The 15,127-nt window shown below is 42.2% G+C and overlaps 2 protein-coding genes and 2 non-coding genes across 5 annotated transcripts; 1 reads left to right on the forward strand and 3 right to left on the reverse strand.

Annotated features, from left to right (window-relative positions):
- The first annotated feature begins 32 nt into the window (after positions 1-32).
- pole3 (polymerase (DNA directed), epsilon 3 (p17 subunit)) lies at positions 33-3,101 on the forward strand. Its single transcript, XM_049717203.2, has 4 exons — positions 33-347; positions 1,357-1,442; positions 1,835-1,953; positions 2,094-3,101. The coding sequence occupies exons 1-4, from the start codon at positions 282-284 to the stop codon at positions 2,267-2,269; spliced, it is 447 nt and encodes a 148-aa protein (XP_049573160.1). The 5' UTR covers positions 33-281; the 3' UTR covers positions 2,270-3,101.
- A 930-nt stretch (positions 3,102-4,031) lies between these two features.
- rpl12 (ribosomal protein L12) lies at positions 4,032-6,426 on the reverse strand. Of its 2 annotated transcripts, none has more exons than XM_049717201.1 (6): positions 6,259-6,426; positions 5,472-5,545; positions 5,055-5,153; positions 4,863-4,944; positions 4,477-4,563; positions 4,032-4,169 (listed from the first exon to the last, which is right to left on the reverse strand). In XM_049717201.1, exons 1-6 carry the CDS (start codon positions 6,293-6,295, stop codon positions 4,051-4,053), a joined length of 498 nt encoding a protein of 165 aa, XP_049573158.1. In that variant the 5' UTR covers positions 6,296-6,426; the 3' UTR covers positions 4,032-4,050. The 2 variants fall into 2 exon arrangements, with proteins under 2 accessions (XP_049573158.1, XP_049573159.1); XM_049717202.2 differs by having other exon boundaries at positions 6,161-6,392.
- LOC125967850 (small nucleolar RNA SNORA65) lies at positions 4,270-4,397 on the reverse strand. Its single transcript, XR_007480919.1, has one exon. It is a non-coding gene; the product is annotated as a small nucleolar RNA SNORA65 (small nucleolar RNA).
- On the reverse strand, positions 5,305-5,431 carry LOC125967849 (small nucleolar RNA SNORA65). The gene has a single exon (XR_007480918.1). It is a non-coding gene; the product is annotated as a small nucleolar RNA SNORA65 (small nucleolar RNA).
- Positions 6,427-15,127: the final 8,701 nt, after the last annotated feature.

Raw genomic sequence — 15,127 nt, forward strand, 5'->3', positions numbered from 1 at the left:
GTCACGCATGCGCCAGAGGTCAAAGTTGAAATACACGGGGCGGTTCGCGGGAAACATCTCAAAACAAATCGGTTCGGAAGACCACAAAGTTTTTCAACGTGACTGTCCTAACGAACGGGAATTTCAACACTCTGTCGTCTGTAAGTGTTAAAAAATATATCGCGTTAAATGTTTTCATGCTAATAGCTTTTAAGCTAGTTGAGCAGTTTCTGATCGCGCGTTAGCGAAGCTCACAACGGAGTTTTTGGGACGGTTGTGAATACTGTCCTGGAGTGAGTGAAATGGCAGAAAGGCCAGAAGATCTCAACCTTCCCAACGCGGTCATCACCCGAATCATCAAAGAGGCGGTGAGTGCCAAAGTAGTTCAGTTGTCCACTTACATTTCACGCAAATTCATCACTGTCTCTCATGAGTGGGTCCACTGCTTTGGATTATTTTTCTTTTAGTAAAAGTACTTTCTTTCATTTAAGTCATACAATGCGTTCAGTACGTCAGTGCATTCTCTAGTGATGAAACAAACAATTCACAAAATATTGTTTAATTGAATTCCAAACATACTACACAGAATTTAAAAAAAAAGGTGTCACTTATGTATTAATATACTAGTAATATCCGAATTAGGAAAGTAGTATGATGGTAAAATAATAGTTGTTGAGCGCATAAGCATGCACTAGCATCATAAACTCGGAAGTCCTGCTCCAAATATGATCTGCTGCTCTGGACATAAAGTCAGTGCTATCATTAAGTGTTTTCCGAGAACCGCATAGGGATTTTTTTTTTTTTCCGCAAAATAGTGTATTTTCAAGTTCCGTTAAAATTCCAACCCTTATCAGGCGCGACTTTAATTACGTCATTGTTGTCGCATAATTATGACACAGCATCAACGCCAGTTTGTGCAAATCTCGTACAAAATAATGTCGTTTTTAACTAGCAAATTTAATGTTGAAATTATAATAACACTACGCTGTTGTAGGCTTCATGTATTTTACAAAAATTAATACACAGCATAAAATGTCCATCAAGGTTTTAATTTACCTAGAAATTGGATTGATTTGTTGCTCACTGCATTTTAAAATGCATTATGGGCTGCATTTAAAGCTCTGTGTAGTGGACTGAGAGTGATTCCAAGCACATACAATTTGAGAATGTGAGGTACATAAATTACAAAGTTGAAGAATTCTATCCTCCATTGGGTTTAACTCAAGAACACAAATAAACATTCTGACAAGTACCACTGTTCATTTTGCAGGAATATGTTGTGGTCCTTGTGTAAATAAATATTAAGTGTCAGCTTGTGGAGTCCTGAACATGTTTGTAGCTTTGAGATAACTCCCCCGCACCGTTTGTTTTCAACAGCTCCCAGATGGGGTAAATGTGTCAAAAGAAGCACGGAGAGCAATATCCCAAGCTGCCAGTGTGTTTGTGTTGTATGCAACATCTTGGTAAGAAGAGAGACAACTCTTTCACAAAGTTCTGTTAGATTCCAGTTAATGTCAAGTGTGCAAACAGTAATTTCCCCTTTTGCTTGAATGCATATTTGAAAGTATTTCCAATTCATTATGCAGTAATTTGACATTGTAAACAGCAGCTTCAAATCCATTTTGCTGCTTTATGAAAAGGAGAATATCATTTCTGTCATTGCCATAACAACCCTGGATCACATCCATTGTCTTCAACATGACAGCTAATTTAAAACATGCTGTTAGATCAGGCTTGTTTGAGTAACACATTATAATTTCATGTTCATCACCAAAAGAGGCCTACGACCCCAATTTTCCCACAGCCACCTAATGAAAATAAAGAACATTTTTGTTTACAAAAATTTATCTTACAGTGCAAACAACTTTGCCATGAAAGCCAAGCGAAAAACTCTGAATGGAGGCGACGTCTTAGCTGCAATGGAGGAAATGGAGTTTGAACGGTTTATGAAGCCTCTTCGAGAAGCTTTGGAAGGTTTGCCTCAATCAATTAATATAGAACATAACTAAACCATGTCTGAAAGTTTGCATCTTATGTCACAGCAGACTTTGACATGTTGCACTTAACCATGAATTTTCTTTTCCCCATTTGGTGCTGTTTGTTTTCTTTAACAGTTTATAAGAAGGGCCAAAAGGGAAAGAAGGAGGTGTCAGAGCAGAAGCGCAAAGATAAAGAAAAGAAGACAGACTCTGAAAATGATAAGAGTCGGGAGGAGGAAGAGGAGGAGGAACACATGGATGAAGAACCTGAAGGAGAGAATGAGGTGGAGGAAGAGGAGGTGGAAAACTGAGGACGATTCCCATTCTCTGGAGCGCTGTTAAACGGATGAAATGCACTCAAGTCAGCTGCTGTGAGGTCACCACAGATCTCAGTTGTAGGGGTTTTTACTTTTTGTCTCCGTAATTCCTAAAATCCAAAATTGAAAACAAAGCACAGCATATTTTCAAGTGTCTGGCCTTCTGCCATGACAAATTAGAAAACACCCTGACTAACTGGTGTTGACCTGGTTCCTTGCTGAAGTCCATCTTGGATGGTTTAGGTTTAGGTTTGAAAAATAGCCAAAGTAAAATTGTTCTTTCCCAACATAGTGATGTGCTATTACTTTTTAATGCTATGATTGCTTCTAAACTTGAGTCACAAATTATTCTTGTGGGATTGATAAAATTGACTATATGGGTCTAATATTCTCCATCCTCCAGTTGAATTTCAAAAGCACATGGTGGTATAGTTTTATACATCTACTGCACGATTGATGTGAGCTACACAGGAACAGTAAGAAAAAAAAGATTAAATTGAGACTGATAATCATGAATGGGCTCACAGTATTGTGCGTATATTGCCACGTTGGGCGAAGATGACACTTCAGAGATTGATCGCAAGGTGTTGAATTTTCTGCTGAACCTTTAACATGTCAATGTCAGATACTGTGCACCATGGGGTGTATTAGTAAAAGAAAAAAAAATCATACACTTGTTTACAAATGGAGATGTTTTGGACTGCATTTTGCTGCACTACTGGTCTATTCCTTTAATAGTAAAATCAATTTATACTTTTGTATGATTTTCATGAGTCGAATTTTTCAATATGTTTTTACTGAATTCTAAATAAAAACGCTCCAAATATGTAGTTGTATAAAACAGTTTTCTGCTTCGACCCAAGCAAGCCCCGTTCAGGGTTTTTAATTTTTTATTAGCCAAAGCGAGAATTGCATGGTGTGCGGAAATAGGTCAAAGACTGTCACCAATAGGTGGCAGTAGTGTATGCAGTCATCAAAATGTAATCTCTCGTTTCATGGCCCTCTTTTGTGGAAGCCAGTAAACATTCAGTGGTAAATAATGAAAAAATAATATCGCCAGAAGAAGGCCTTTTGCAATTTTTAAAGGCCACACTATTTTATTCACCTTAGAAAACGTAAAAGCAAAAGCGGGGTAGCTTAGAGCCACTACTGCTTTAGATTTAAGCCTATTACAGTACGAGCTAGCAAAGTTTACATCTGCTGCCACAAGTTATTTGAGCAACAACCCTACTGGGTGAGCTTTATTCTAATTTGATTAAATGACATCACAGATCCCCCTGTGTGGAGTTTGCATGTTCTCCCCGTGCCTGCGTGGGTTTTCTCCGGGCACTCCGGTTTCCTCCGCATCCCAAAACACATGCGTGGTAGGCCGATTGAGCAGTCCAAACTGCCCGGAGGTGTAGGTGAGTGCAGATGGTTGTTAGTCTGTGTGCACTGCGATTGGCTGCCCGATGACGACGACTGGGATAGGCTCCAGCATGCCCACGACCCCCGTGGGTGCAAGCGGTAAGGAATGGATGGACGTCAAAGAAAATGGATGGACGTCACAGATTGGTACAAGTGATCAGAAAGTCACTTCTGTTGCAGACTCAAAAGCAAATTGCTCTGTTATACAATTTCTCCCCACTAAAAATATAATTTTGATAATTTTTTACTGAGCTTCTCACACCAGGCTATTTCATGATTTGTGTGCCAAATAAGTTAAACAAATATTCACCTTTGTGAATGTGTGACAAAGAAAAAGGAGGCAAACTAATTCAATTTCGAACATTTTTTTATTCAGATGGGCACTCAATTTTGCCACTGTTGATGTCATCAATGACATCATGAGGAGGACGACCATCGATGGTGCAGCCAACAGACTGAGCTGTACCCAAAATCTCCTTGATGGTTCCTGGCAAAACAAACAGCCATTTCAATTAAATAAATCAAATTTCTTTCAACCTTAGATATTCGGACACCGATTGAGGCATTTATTTGTACGAATCCTATAATAGTGTCCCAAACTTTACGGCACAGAGTTGTCCATTACATTGGGCAAATCTGTTTCCTAAAAGCTGAGTCAATCTGAGCCTCCACTGGATCATACTCAGTCACTGTTACAGACAGGCATAGTGGCAGGAGGCTAAGTCGCACAATAAACAATTGCAGTAATACAGGGTCTTGGATACACGAGTCCAGTCCAGCAAAATTCAACTTACCTGACAGCTCCCTAGCAATGGAACGAGGCCGCATGACACGAGCAACGCCCAAAATGTCATCGAAGGTCACACTTCCACTGTGCTTGACTGGGGGAAACCAATAAAGATTAAGAAGACATGTTGAGGGGGTGGAAATTGCATACAAGTTCATGAATTCTGACACTTCCCAACCAAGTACAGCTCTAGTGTGCAACTTATTTCCAAATGTTGCCATTCCCGTGCGCCCCCCCCAACAAATTTAGACAGAGTTTAGTACACATCAAGTGTGCTGTAGGTCATTAACCTGTGAATTTTGCCAAGTGCTAGAGCTCTGCAAGACACCATAGAGGTTATAGATATTTGATTATATAATAGCAACGATAATTGTTTCAATAGCAGTAACTTACTGTTCTTGACCTTCTTCCGGTCACGAGGGGGCTCCTTCAGCGCTTTGATGATAAGCGCAGAGGCAGACGGAACCACCTCAATCTAAAGACGAGCAAGACTTAGTCATCAATTATGCTTGAATACTCACAAGTCAAAAAAAGGAATGGGAGTGAAGCATGTCCTCAATTCAATGAAACCAAAAGCGTCAATACCGCTGCCTGTCTGTTCTGGATAGTCAGCTTCACGGTGATCCTCAGGCCTTTCCAGTCACTGGTGGCCTTGGCAATGTCATCACCAACTTTCTTGGGAGACTGCAAGAGAACAAAAGGCAAATTCACACAAACTAGTGTATGAAATATTTGTGACAACTGGCCTCTTTTAAACAGGGTGGAAAAATGAAAATGTCAACTCCTTCCTCTTTGACAAATGTTACAAAGGCACAGAAATATTTGACAGTACAAGGAGTGTTCCAGACTTTTGGCACAGGGTTGACCACTTGTTTGGGGCAGCACTGTTTCCTAAAAGCTGGGTCACTCTAAGCCTCCACTGGATTACACCAGAGTCACTGACAGACAGGCATAGTGGCGGGAGGCTGTTTGGCTTGTGTAGAGCACTAGCAGAATACTTACCAGACCCAGGGGTCCAATTTTGGGGGCCAAGGCTGATGTGGCACCAACCTCTCCTCCTGTGCATCTCATGTACACTGCAAGACATCAGTTTCCAAAATGTGATTTAAAAATTCATGTAGAATCAAGCAGATTAGTGCAAACAAACTGTATAGGGCAAGGTTGCGTTAAGTGACTTGGGTCTAACAATATTTAGTACAACAGAATATCTTTGTTTGCATTTACATAATATATCTATTGAATTAGAAAAAAAGAATCGCATGGCTCGACTGCCTTTGCGCATGGCACCCATTTAAACAAAAATGTGGGCACCCTTGAATTGCATAATAGCTTGCATATGTATTTCTGCTGCGACAGTAACGTGTCAAACACCATGCGGGGATAATCTTACCTTAAACCAATGGCTCAACCTTTTTCACCCACATTGTTGCACCCGCTATAATATTTTATCCAGTACTATCAGTGTCAGATTTGTTAAATGTTGGAACATGGTTAGAACACCATCGCGCCGCCATTAGCGAAAGCAGCTACCAGTTAGCCGCTAGCAGTTAGCCCACGTGCAGCGCACGAATGGGTCGGTCGTGTCGTACGTCGTTCCCGTTGCTAAATTTAACACATCAACGGGATTAAGTTACAAAACAAGTTGCGATCAATCACATGGACGTCAGTCACAGGTCGAATCCAAATATTACCATGGTGAATGTGCAGCGGTGAGGTCGACAGAGCGCGAGTCCATCTTGATTGTCAAACAAGCGTCTGCTTTAAATACCATTTGACCGGATAAACGTACCAACTTTTATCTCGCCGGGGTCGAATTTGGGAGGCATATTGGTATCGAGGTTGAGCTCAGTTCGGCTTGATTGGTGATGGTGTCGGATGAACCCTGTTCGGGACGACCGATTACTGTTGCACCTTCACAGATAAGGGAAGAAAGAAAGGAAATGAAGCGGGGCGATCGCGCTATTTAACTGCACCAAATATCGCGAGATGTCCGTCAGTAGCGTGTGGGTGGAGCCATAATACTACTTGAATCGTTTCCTCATTTCGTTTTTTATTATTAATATTACATTATTATTAATTTATTATAAATTCTTTCAAAATTGCATTTTTGCTTCCCATAAAGTGGATGGAGAAGTACGATTGGAGTTTTTTCCACAGTAAAAAAAGACCTTACATTTCATATACTTACTGTACATTTGTGGATAAATAATTGACCAAGAATAATAATGACATTTAATAATAAATCATTTTTGTTGTTCCAGGAATTTAAGTAATCTAATTCTTGATTGTTCTTTGTTGTAGACACAGTATTTTCAATAGGAATATTAAATGTCGATGTTAAAGAGCATTGTTTTCAAAATTAGAAAATAAATAAATATTTTAATGTTAAGAAACTAGATGCTTTCAACAATGCCAAGAATTTGAGGGATTTTGTTAACAGTGTTAAAGAATAAAATGGTAGTGTCATTGCGAGTTGGCAGATTTATAGCTGCAGACCCACTACCCATAGCTTACCAAACTCACTGTTTTGATTTTGAAATAGAAAGAATTGCCATTATGAACAAGAGAGTGTTTGTGGGACATCCTTGTATAATACCCTTATTTCTATTAAATCTTTGGGAGGTACAATAAGGCAGTGACATCGAGCTGTTAGTGTGTTTTAAACTTACATCAAACATTTTCCAAGAATTAGAAAATTAAAAAATTTCCAAGATTAGAAATACTAAAACCATGCTTGATCATATCAATTGCCTTGTCAAAATCAAGGAACAGCAGGAATGCTTCACCTTCAATTAAACGGTTCTAATCAATAAGATCAGCTCAGTGACCTAGTGGTAGAGTGTCCGCCCTGATACTGGAAGGTTGTGGGTTCAAACCCCGGCCGGGTCATACCAAAGACTATAAAAATGGGACCCATTGCCTCCCTGCTTGGCACTCAGCATTAAGGGTTGGAATTGTGGGGTTAGATCACCAAATGATTCCCGAGCGCGGCACCGCTGCTGCTCACTGCTCCCCTTTCCCCCAGGGGGTGGATCAAAATCACACGGGGATGGGTTAAATGCAGAGACAAATTTTGCCACACCCAGATGTGTGTGTGACAATCATTGAGACTTTAACTTTTATCTCAAATTAAATTAATCTTGTTCCGTAAGGATCGGTATTTTACACCTTGGGGCTTTATCAAGAGATTCTTCTAAAGTGATTTTGCCCAGGACGCTGCTCACACGTTTGCCTGTTTTGTGATGTTTTCACCGATTCACGACCACGGTCCATTGGGCGCCGTTGAACTTGACTGCCCTTACACCTGTTTATGGACCCCGTGGAAGCTATTTTGTGTGTTTTGGGGTGTTCTTTGATATTGAGGGGGGCTGGTTGGCCTTTTTTTTAAACTTTTTTTTTCCTTTGTCTTGTTGCATTGCTTTGCTTCTGCCCTCTGGGAAGAGGTACAGGAGCCTGCGCTCCCGCACCACCAGACTCGCCAACAGCTTCTTTCTCCAGGCTGTTAGGGCCCTGAACTCGCTACCCCCTTCTTCTGCGTAGCGTGCGGCACTGTTGCGCTATTTTCGGGAATGTCTGCTGTACGCGCACTTGCTCCTTTTTTTTGTGCTCCTCTTATTTATTTATTTATTTATTTATTTATTGTTGTGTTATTTATTCATTATTTATTCAGCACGCTTTTGTTATACTTGTTTACTTGTTTGTCTGTCTTGTCACCGTGGGATAGGGGGGAACGAAATTTCGGTTTCTTTGTGTGTCTTTGGCATGTGGAGAAATTGACAATAAAGCTGACTTTGACTTTGACTTTTGATGGCTTTTAACTTTCACACTTACTGGCTTTCTTTGTGGCGCCGTTGTGTGACAAGCCTTATAAGAGCCTATTGAGTTGCGCTCATGCCATCTGTGTGTCTTTTATACACCCGCTCTGTGGTATGAATACTGCTGGGGCCTGAATTTCCCCACCCCCGGGGATCAATAAATGTTCAATCAATTCAATCAATCAAATTTTTTTTATTTGAGGGATCATGAAGGGAAGCATGGTGGGCACTGGTTAGCACGTCCGCTTCACAATACAGAGGTTGTGCGTTCGATTCCAGCTCCGGTCTTGCTTTGCCTCCGTAGGTTTCCTCCAGGTTCTCCGGTTTCCTCCCACATACCCAAAACATGCATGGTAGGCCGATTGACTGCTCCAAATTGCCCATAGGTGTAAGTGTGAGTGAGAATGGTTGTTCGTCTATGTGTGCCCCGTGGTTGGCTGGCAACCAGTTCAGGATGTCCCTCACCTACTGCATGAAGTCAGCTGGGATAAGCTCCAGCACGCCCGTGACCTTCGTGAGAGTAAGTGGTTCAGAAAATGGATGGATGAGAGATGAAATTCAGATAGGATTTAGCATCAATTTTAGAGGCACAGCAGAAATACTAGTATCCCCATTCCACTGAGCAGAAGCATTTGTAAGAACCATTTGGTTTATTCCAAGAGAATATTTGCTTGTCTGGGTTTGCTTGCCTACAAGGATACAAAATGTTGAATTCCTGGCAGAAATGATTCAAGATAGGCTTTGGAAGATGAGTGTTAAATTTGGACAGGTGTTTACAGTATTAAGCCATTCATCTGAAACCATGTCAAAGTCACCTCCTAACCTTAAGATTATATTCTAGCTGCAGTACTGTTTGCTTAATATATATATTTTTTTTATTCAATGTTTTACCAGGTAAGCCAATTGAGAACACTTTCTCATTTAAAATGGCAACCGGGAGGCAAGGTGTGTGAAGTGTCTTGCACAAGGACACAACAACATGTGACTGTGACAGAGCTGGGATCGAACCGCCAACCCTGCGGTTACTAAACGACCCGCTCTACTGCCTGAGCCACAGCCGCCACACAATGAGTTATATTTCAAGTAAGACATTTCTGTTTTGAGCTGTTATAAATACCAATTATAAACATAAACATTCCCTATCATTAAGAAGAAGCTACTAATTTCTAAAACATCCAGCGTCCATTCCTATTCTTATATAAATTATTTACTTTTCTATCAACATTGCGAAATCAAATGGCTACCCCAACAGACTGTTAGAGTCGTGACATAAAATAACTTTATCTCCCCACCAATTGGAGCAGAAATTTTCATCTTCATCAATAGTAGAGTATGTTTCTTGGAGAAGAATACAGTTTGCTTGAGTGCTTTCATGAAATAAAAAACAATTTTCTTTTAATATTGTTCCTGAGACCACCAGCATTAAGTGAGATAAGAGAATGATTACCGTATTTGCCGGTGTACAGGTCGACTCGGTGTATAAGTCGACCCCCTAAAATTCGACGGAAATTTACGATTTTATGATATATCCTTTGTATAAGTCGAGCTCAATTGTTGCATTATATTAAACTTCAAAATTCAATATGCGAAATTTATTGACGAAATGTGTTCAAATTCCGGGAGGCCGTGCGCATGCGGCTGGCACCGCGGAGGAGATCGCGGCCGGCGAGCTCGCGCACGCCGCCCGGCACCAATGGGAGGCCGGAAACAGCTCCAAGCCGAGCGGATCGGCACTTTATAAGCACCGCGGAGGAGATCGCGGCGCCTCATTCGACTTCCAGCGGCCGGCGAGCTCGCGCACCCGCCCGGCACATCCGGGAGGCCGTGCGCACGCGCCAAGTGGCCGAAAATAGCCCCCGCCGAGCGGATGGGCTGTTTATAAGCACCGCGGAGGAGATCGCTGAGCCTCATTCAACTTCCAGCGGGCCGCGCACTCGCGCACGCCGCCCGGCACATCCGGGAGGCCGTGCGCACGCGCCGAGTGGCCGAAAATAGCCCCCGCCGAGCGGATCGGCTGTTTATAAGCACCGCGGAGGAGATCGCTGAGCCTCATTCGACTTCCAGCGGGCCGCGCACTCGCGCACGCCGCCCGGCACATCCGGGAGGCCGTGCGCACACGCCGGGAGGCCGTGCGCACGCGCCGAGTGGCCGAAAATAGCCCCCGCCGAGCGGATAGGCTGTTTATAAGCACCGCGGAGGAGATCGCTGAGCCTCATTCGACTTCCAGCGGGCCGCGCACTCGCGCACGCCGCCCGGCACATCCAGGAGCCCGTGCGCACGCGCCGAGTGGCCGAAAATAGCCCCCGCCGAGCGGATCGGCTGTTTATAAGCACCGCGGAGGAGATCGCTGAGCCTCATTCGACTTCCAGCGGGCCGTGCACTCGCGCACGCCGCCCGGTTCAAATTTTCTAAGTGCAACGCACAATGAGATGCATGAGAAACGGCCTTGGTTACCATCACATTTGAAGCGATGAATACGAAGTTAAATTTTATGACCCGGTGTATAAGTCGAGGTCGATTTTTTTCGGTCGATTTTGGATCGAAAAAGGTCGACCAATACACCGGCAAAAACGGTATTAAGAAACTGTTGGAATAATTTTAAGTGAAGCTTTGGCCTGCCAGACCTGGAGGCCTCGCCTTTACGAGTTTATCTTTCCTTTTATCTAGGTTCTTCCTTTTTAGTGATAGGGATGTCTTTTGATCCCTGTCAGCCATTTGTATCCTTCCTGTCCTTATGTTGTCTGTGTGTTTTGGTTCCCGTAAGAGACCTTCACTAACAATGAGCAGGGCTTATTTGCATAGGTGACATGTTCTTTGTTTGATTCACAGGAACTTCATTCCTTTTATATAGATGTAGGTTTGGTTCATAGATGTAGTTTATCAGACCTGTTTTTCTTTGTTAAGGGTTACATACAGTTAGAAGTAGTTGCATAAAAGTTATCCCATATTTACTCAATATTTGTTTAAGGAACTGCATACCGGTTACCTCACGTTTGCTTAATGTGTGTTGAAATGTTTAGGACAAGTTACTTATTATTATTATGTGTTAATTACCAAGTAGATAAAGTTAGCAAAGGTCTAGTTGCATTTGTTCCACAGCAAAGCCGCAATCAACGTGCTTCAGGGTATTTGACCCCGGTCGAGGAAGAGTCAGCCAACTGAGGGAGGACAGCTGGCGACGGCCTCTGCGGGGGGTCACGAGCCAACAACGAAGTGCTAATTCACACCACACTACATTCTTTAACTTATCAGCGTTGCTACAGACACAATCCCCCCTCCCTTTAGTGTAGCAACGCCTCTGTAACCAGGGCAACCATAACATTAAAAAGAGGGGCACGTGGAGTAAGGACTCAGAACTGATGGAGGTTGTAACTGAGATTGCTTTCTCTATCGTTCTCCTCGCGAGTAAACCTGTTCTGGTTGTCTTCTCCTCTTCATTCCAGCGAGTGATTTAATGTCTAATCGTATTTAGACCCAACAGAAACAATAAAAGATAATGAGTAATATGTGCTTAAAATAAATTGTCTCCATTATGAAGACCCGTTTCTTAATTTTTCTTAATAACTTGATTATGATACATACTCAACCACACGAATGAAGTCAAATATTTGTGATCGCAAAACCTTTCCCTCTCTGACAGTTGTTTAGATGTTTTACTGCTGTATCAGCCCAACCTACATAGTATATGATAAACATTTGTTTTGCAATAACAACAACCAAATAAGACTAATAAGTAATTGTTTGGAGTCTAATTTCATCACAGGAATTTACTATATCATGCACATTTGCGTGTGTGTGTGTGTGTGTGTGTGTGTGTGTGTGTGTGTGTGTGTGCGTGTGTGTGTGAGGTGGCCTGAGTGGTGCACTTGGGGGTGCTGAGTGGGTGAACATCTTCTGTAGCAGGATAATGGGCCGCTTGCTGGTCAAGTATCCCTGTAGAAGCGTAACATGGCATCGGATTACAGTGCTCAAAACTGCATGGAACTGCTTTCGGTTGAGATACTTTTGTAGAATGACATGCAGAACATAGATGTTAACATGTTTTCATTCTTTGACTCAGTGCCGCGCAAATAGCAACAGAGCACAAGAGGAAGTAAGTGGGTGAGAAGCAGAGATCATCACTGTAGAGCTGTTTAATATGCATCATGAAAATCAGTGATGGTCAGAAATTCACATCCAATATTATGAAACAACATTATCTGTCTATTTCCAAAGACAATGATTGAAAATGTCCAATTTGCATAAGCCTGGTGTCACATTATTCTATGCTCTGATTAATAATTGCGCTCTTTTTTCTATTTATTGCCATATGAATAATAATAACAGGCGCACGCACGAATCAGAACTGAATAGAAGACACACACGCACACACACACACACACACGCACACGCACACGCACACACACACACACACACGCACACACACACACACACACACACACACACACACACACACACACACGCACACACACACACACACACACACACACGCACGCACACACACACACACACACACACACACACACACACACACACACACACACAAATCAGGACTGATTGTTGTTATTCAGGACAACCTTAAATGGATGTCCTTGAATGTGAACATTTTAACTAGATGTTACTCAGTTGTGTACCATCTTACACAGATATACTGTACCTCTCTCTCTCCCACTTTAATCTGGGATGTTTGTAGGCTTCATGCTCCTGCACGTTTGTTATATAATTTTGATTTACTAATGCTACTATGGCGAAGTAGTAGTCGTTGTCTATGTCACATTGTAATCAGCAAATGAGACATCATGCATACATCATATCCAATATTTCAGTCTTGCAGAGGAAAAGACAGCATGTGACGCAATTATATTTGCATTCCCTGCTTTTAATGTGTGCTCAGGCGGAAAACAACATGGATGGGAGGTGTGAGCCTCTCTCTTTGCATAAATTGGAAGTGTGAAGCAGAGTCAGTGAGTCAATGTTGATATTGCGCACTTTGGTGGCTTAGCTATCTTCTTTCCCTTTGCAAGCATGGATGGTATATGCTTGGGAACCTTACGTTAAAAAGAATGGGAAAAATGGTCTATAGTGGTGAAAAAAAAAACCCTAGCAATGAATTCTTACAAATTGATCAAGTACGTCTGACTCGTTTGGCTGTGATTGAGCTCACAGGACATAAATCAATGTTCCAAACTTGATCTTCTCTTCATTTAGTTCAATCCATCTCTGACCAGCAAATCTCAAAGGATTTCATGCACCATTTTCTTGGATATTTAATGTAATGCCAGTGAATTTAAATGTTTATTGATGTCAGTGACAGTCAGGACAGTCAGAATAGTTCTCATTTTCCCATGCGTTACAATCGCCACAAACATCACAAAGTGTTGTTAGACTAGTTTTCATATATGTAATGCACAGTATTATTATGTTGCATGATATCACAAATATTATTAGTATACATTATTATTATCATTACCTGTGCTGTGTATATAGACTTTTAATGGTCCACGACTGCCAAATTAAGAGTGTTGCTGTTAACTGTAACAGAAAGTATGGAGTGTTGATGGACTAATTTTTGTTAAAAAAAAAAAAACATATACACCTGCTGAGGTAAACAAAGATGACATGTCCCTTCACAAAGTATTTTTTTTTTTTCATAGCAACATGGGCCTTCAGGGTCGGAAGGGAAAATACCCTCTTTCAATTCCAAATATTTGACACACAAATAGAACTCCTGTCAGCCTTCCGTTACACCCCAAGCAAACATGCACCACCAATGCTATGTGGTATTTTGAGCCGCCTGTTTGTTTGCCATGCTGAGGGATGTTGACATTCGCTGTTGAGTTGTTCTCGCTGGCGCTGCCAAATAGCCAGAAAGGCAATCTGTTTTGAATCAGACTAAAATGGCTTCAATGATTTTTACTTGCTGCAAAACCCTTCTATGTATTTTTGTCCTTTATTGCTGATGCTTGAGATGTTTTAATGTCCCTTCTGTCATGTCCTCAAAATGTAATTCTGGTAATTTCACTTTATTATTGCTTGATATGAATATGAAGACCACCCAGGGACTGAAATCTTTTTGTAGTAAAATTGTCTCATAGTCTTGGTGACAAGACTGTCATGCGGTCGCGTTTATTTTTTCAGTTTTTTGTCTCGTCAATTGTCGTAACTTTACTTCCGGTTTTATTTTGTCATTCCTTCCGTTTCAGTTCGTGTTTCCTTCCTCGGTGTTGGTTGTCTTGTCTTCCCTGATCCCGATTGTGTGCACCCGCGTAATCGATACTAATTGTCATCACCTGTGTCCCCGCCCGTTTGTGTGTATTTAGTCCGTGTCTTCCCCTTGTCTTGTGCCAGTGTGTCTAGCCTCGTCCCGACCACCAGCGATTCCTTGATGTCCGAACTCTCTGAAAGAACTCTCCTTTTTGTCTCGCCGCCGAGCGACGCTTTTGGTTGTGCCTGGGTCTCCAGCGCCTTTTTGTCTCGTTCCAGTGCGACTCCTTTTGTTGGTACTTTTTGCTACACGTTTTCCCTCGAAAGAGGCGTTTTGATTTGTACTTTTAGCCTTTTGACTCGCCACAGTGCGACGCCTTTTGTTTGTACTTTTTGCCCCGTGTTTTCCCTCGCAAGAGGCGCTTTGTTTTGTACTTTTGCTCTGAGTGCTTGCTGGAATAAATCCCAGATAGATTCGACTCTGCATCCGAGTCCTTCGCCTTGTCCCCTGCCTGACAGTACACACTGGCCAGACATGGACTCGGCAGAGTCGGAGCACCTGTGCGCCACAGTGCGCTCCCATGCCTCACTGCTCGCCCAGCACCAGAGGGAGGTGGGCGACTTGGGAGAAGAGATCCG

This window comes from Syngnathus scovelli, chromosome 4 (assembly GCF_024217435.2).
Source record: "Syngnathus scovelli strain Florida chromosome 4, RoL_Ssco_1.2, whole genome shotgun sequence".
NCBI classification, from domain to species: Eukaryota; Metazoa; Chordata; class Actinopteri; order Syngnathiformes; family Syngnathidae; genus Syngnathus; species Syngnathus scovelli.

What these genes read in the sequence shown, in the direction of transcription:
- pole3 (XM_049717203.2), top strand. Translation starts at nt 282, where the DNA reads ATGGCAGAAAGGCCAGAAGATCTCAACCTTCCCAACGCGGTCATCACC. An exon ending in GTGTTGTATGCAACATCTTG is followed by an intron (nt 1,443 to 1,834) that starts GTAAGAAGAGAG and finishes TTTATCTTACAG; the next exon opens with TGCAAACAACTTTGCCATGA. An exon ending in TCTTCGAGAAGCTTTGGAAG is followed by an intron (nt 1,954 to 2,093) that starts GTTTGCCTCAAT and finishes TTTCTTTAACAG; the next exon opens with TTTATAAGAAGGGCCAAAAG.
- rpl12 (XM_049717201.1), bottom strand. Translation starts at nt 6,295, where the DNA reads ATGCCTCCCAAATTCGACCCCGGCGAGATAAAAGTTG. An exon ending in CCCCGGCGAGATAAAAGTTG is followed by an intron (nt 5,546 to 6,258) that starts GTACGTTTATCC and finishes GATGTCTTGCAG; the next exon opens with TGTACATGAGATGCACAGGA. An exon ending in AAATTGGACCCCTGGGTCTG is followed by an intron (nt 5,154 to 5,471) that starts GTAAGTATTCTG and finishes GTTCTCTTGCAG; the next exon opens with TCTCCCAAGAAAGTTGGTGA.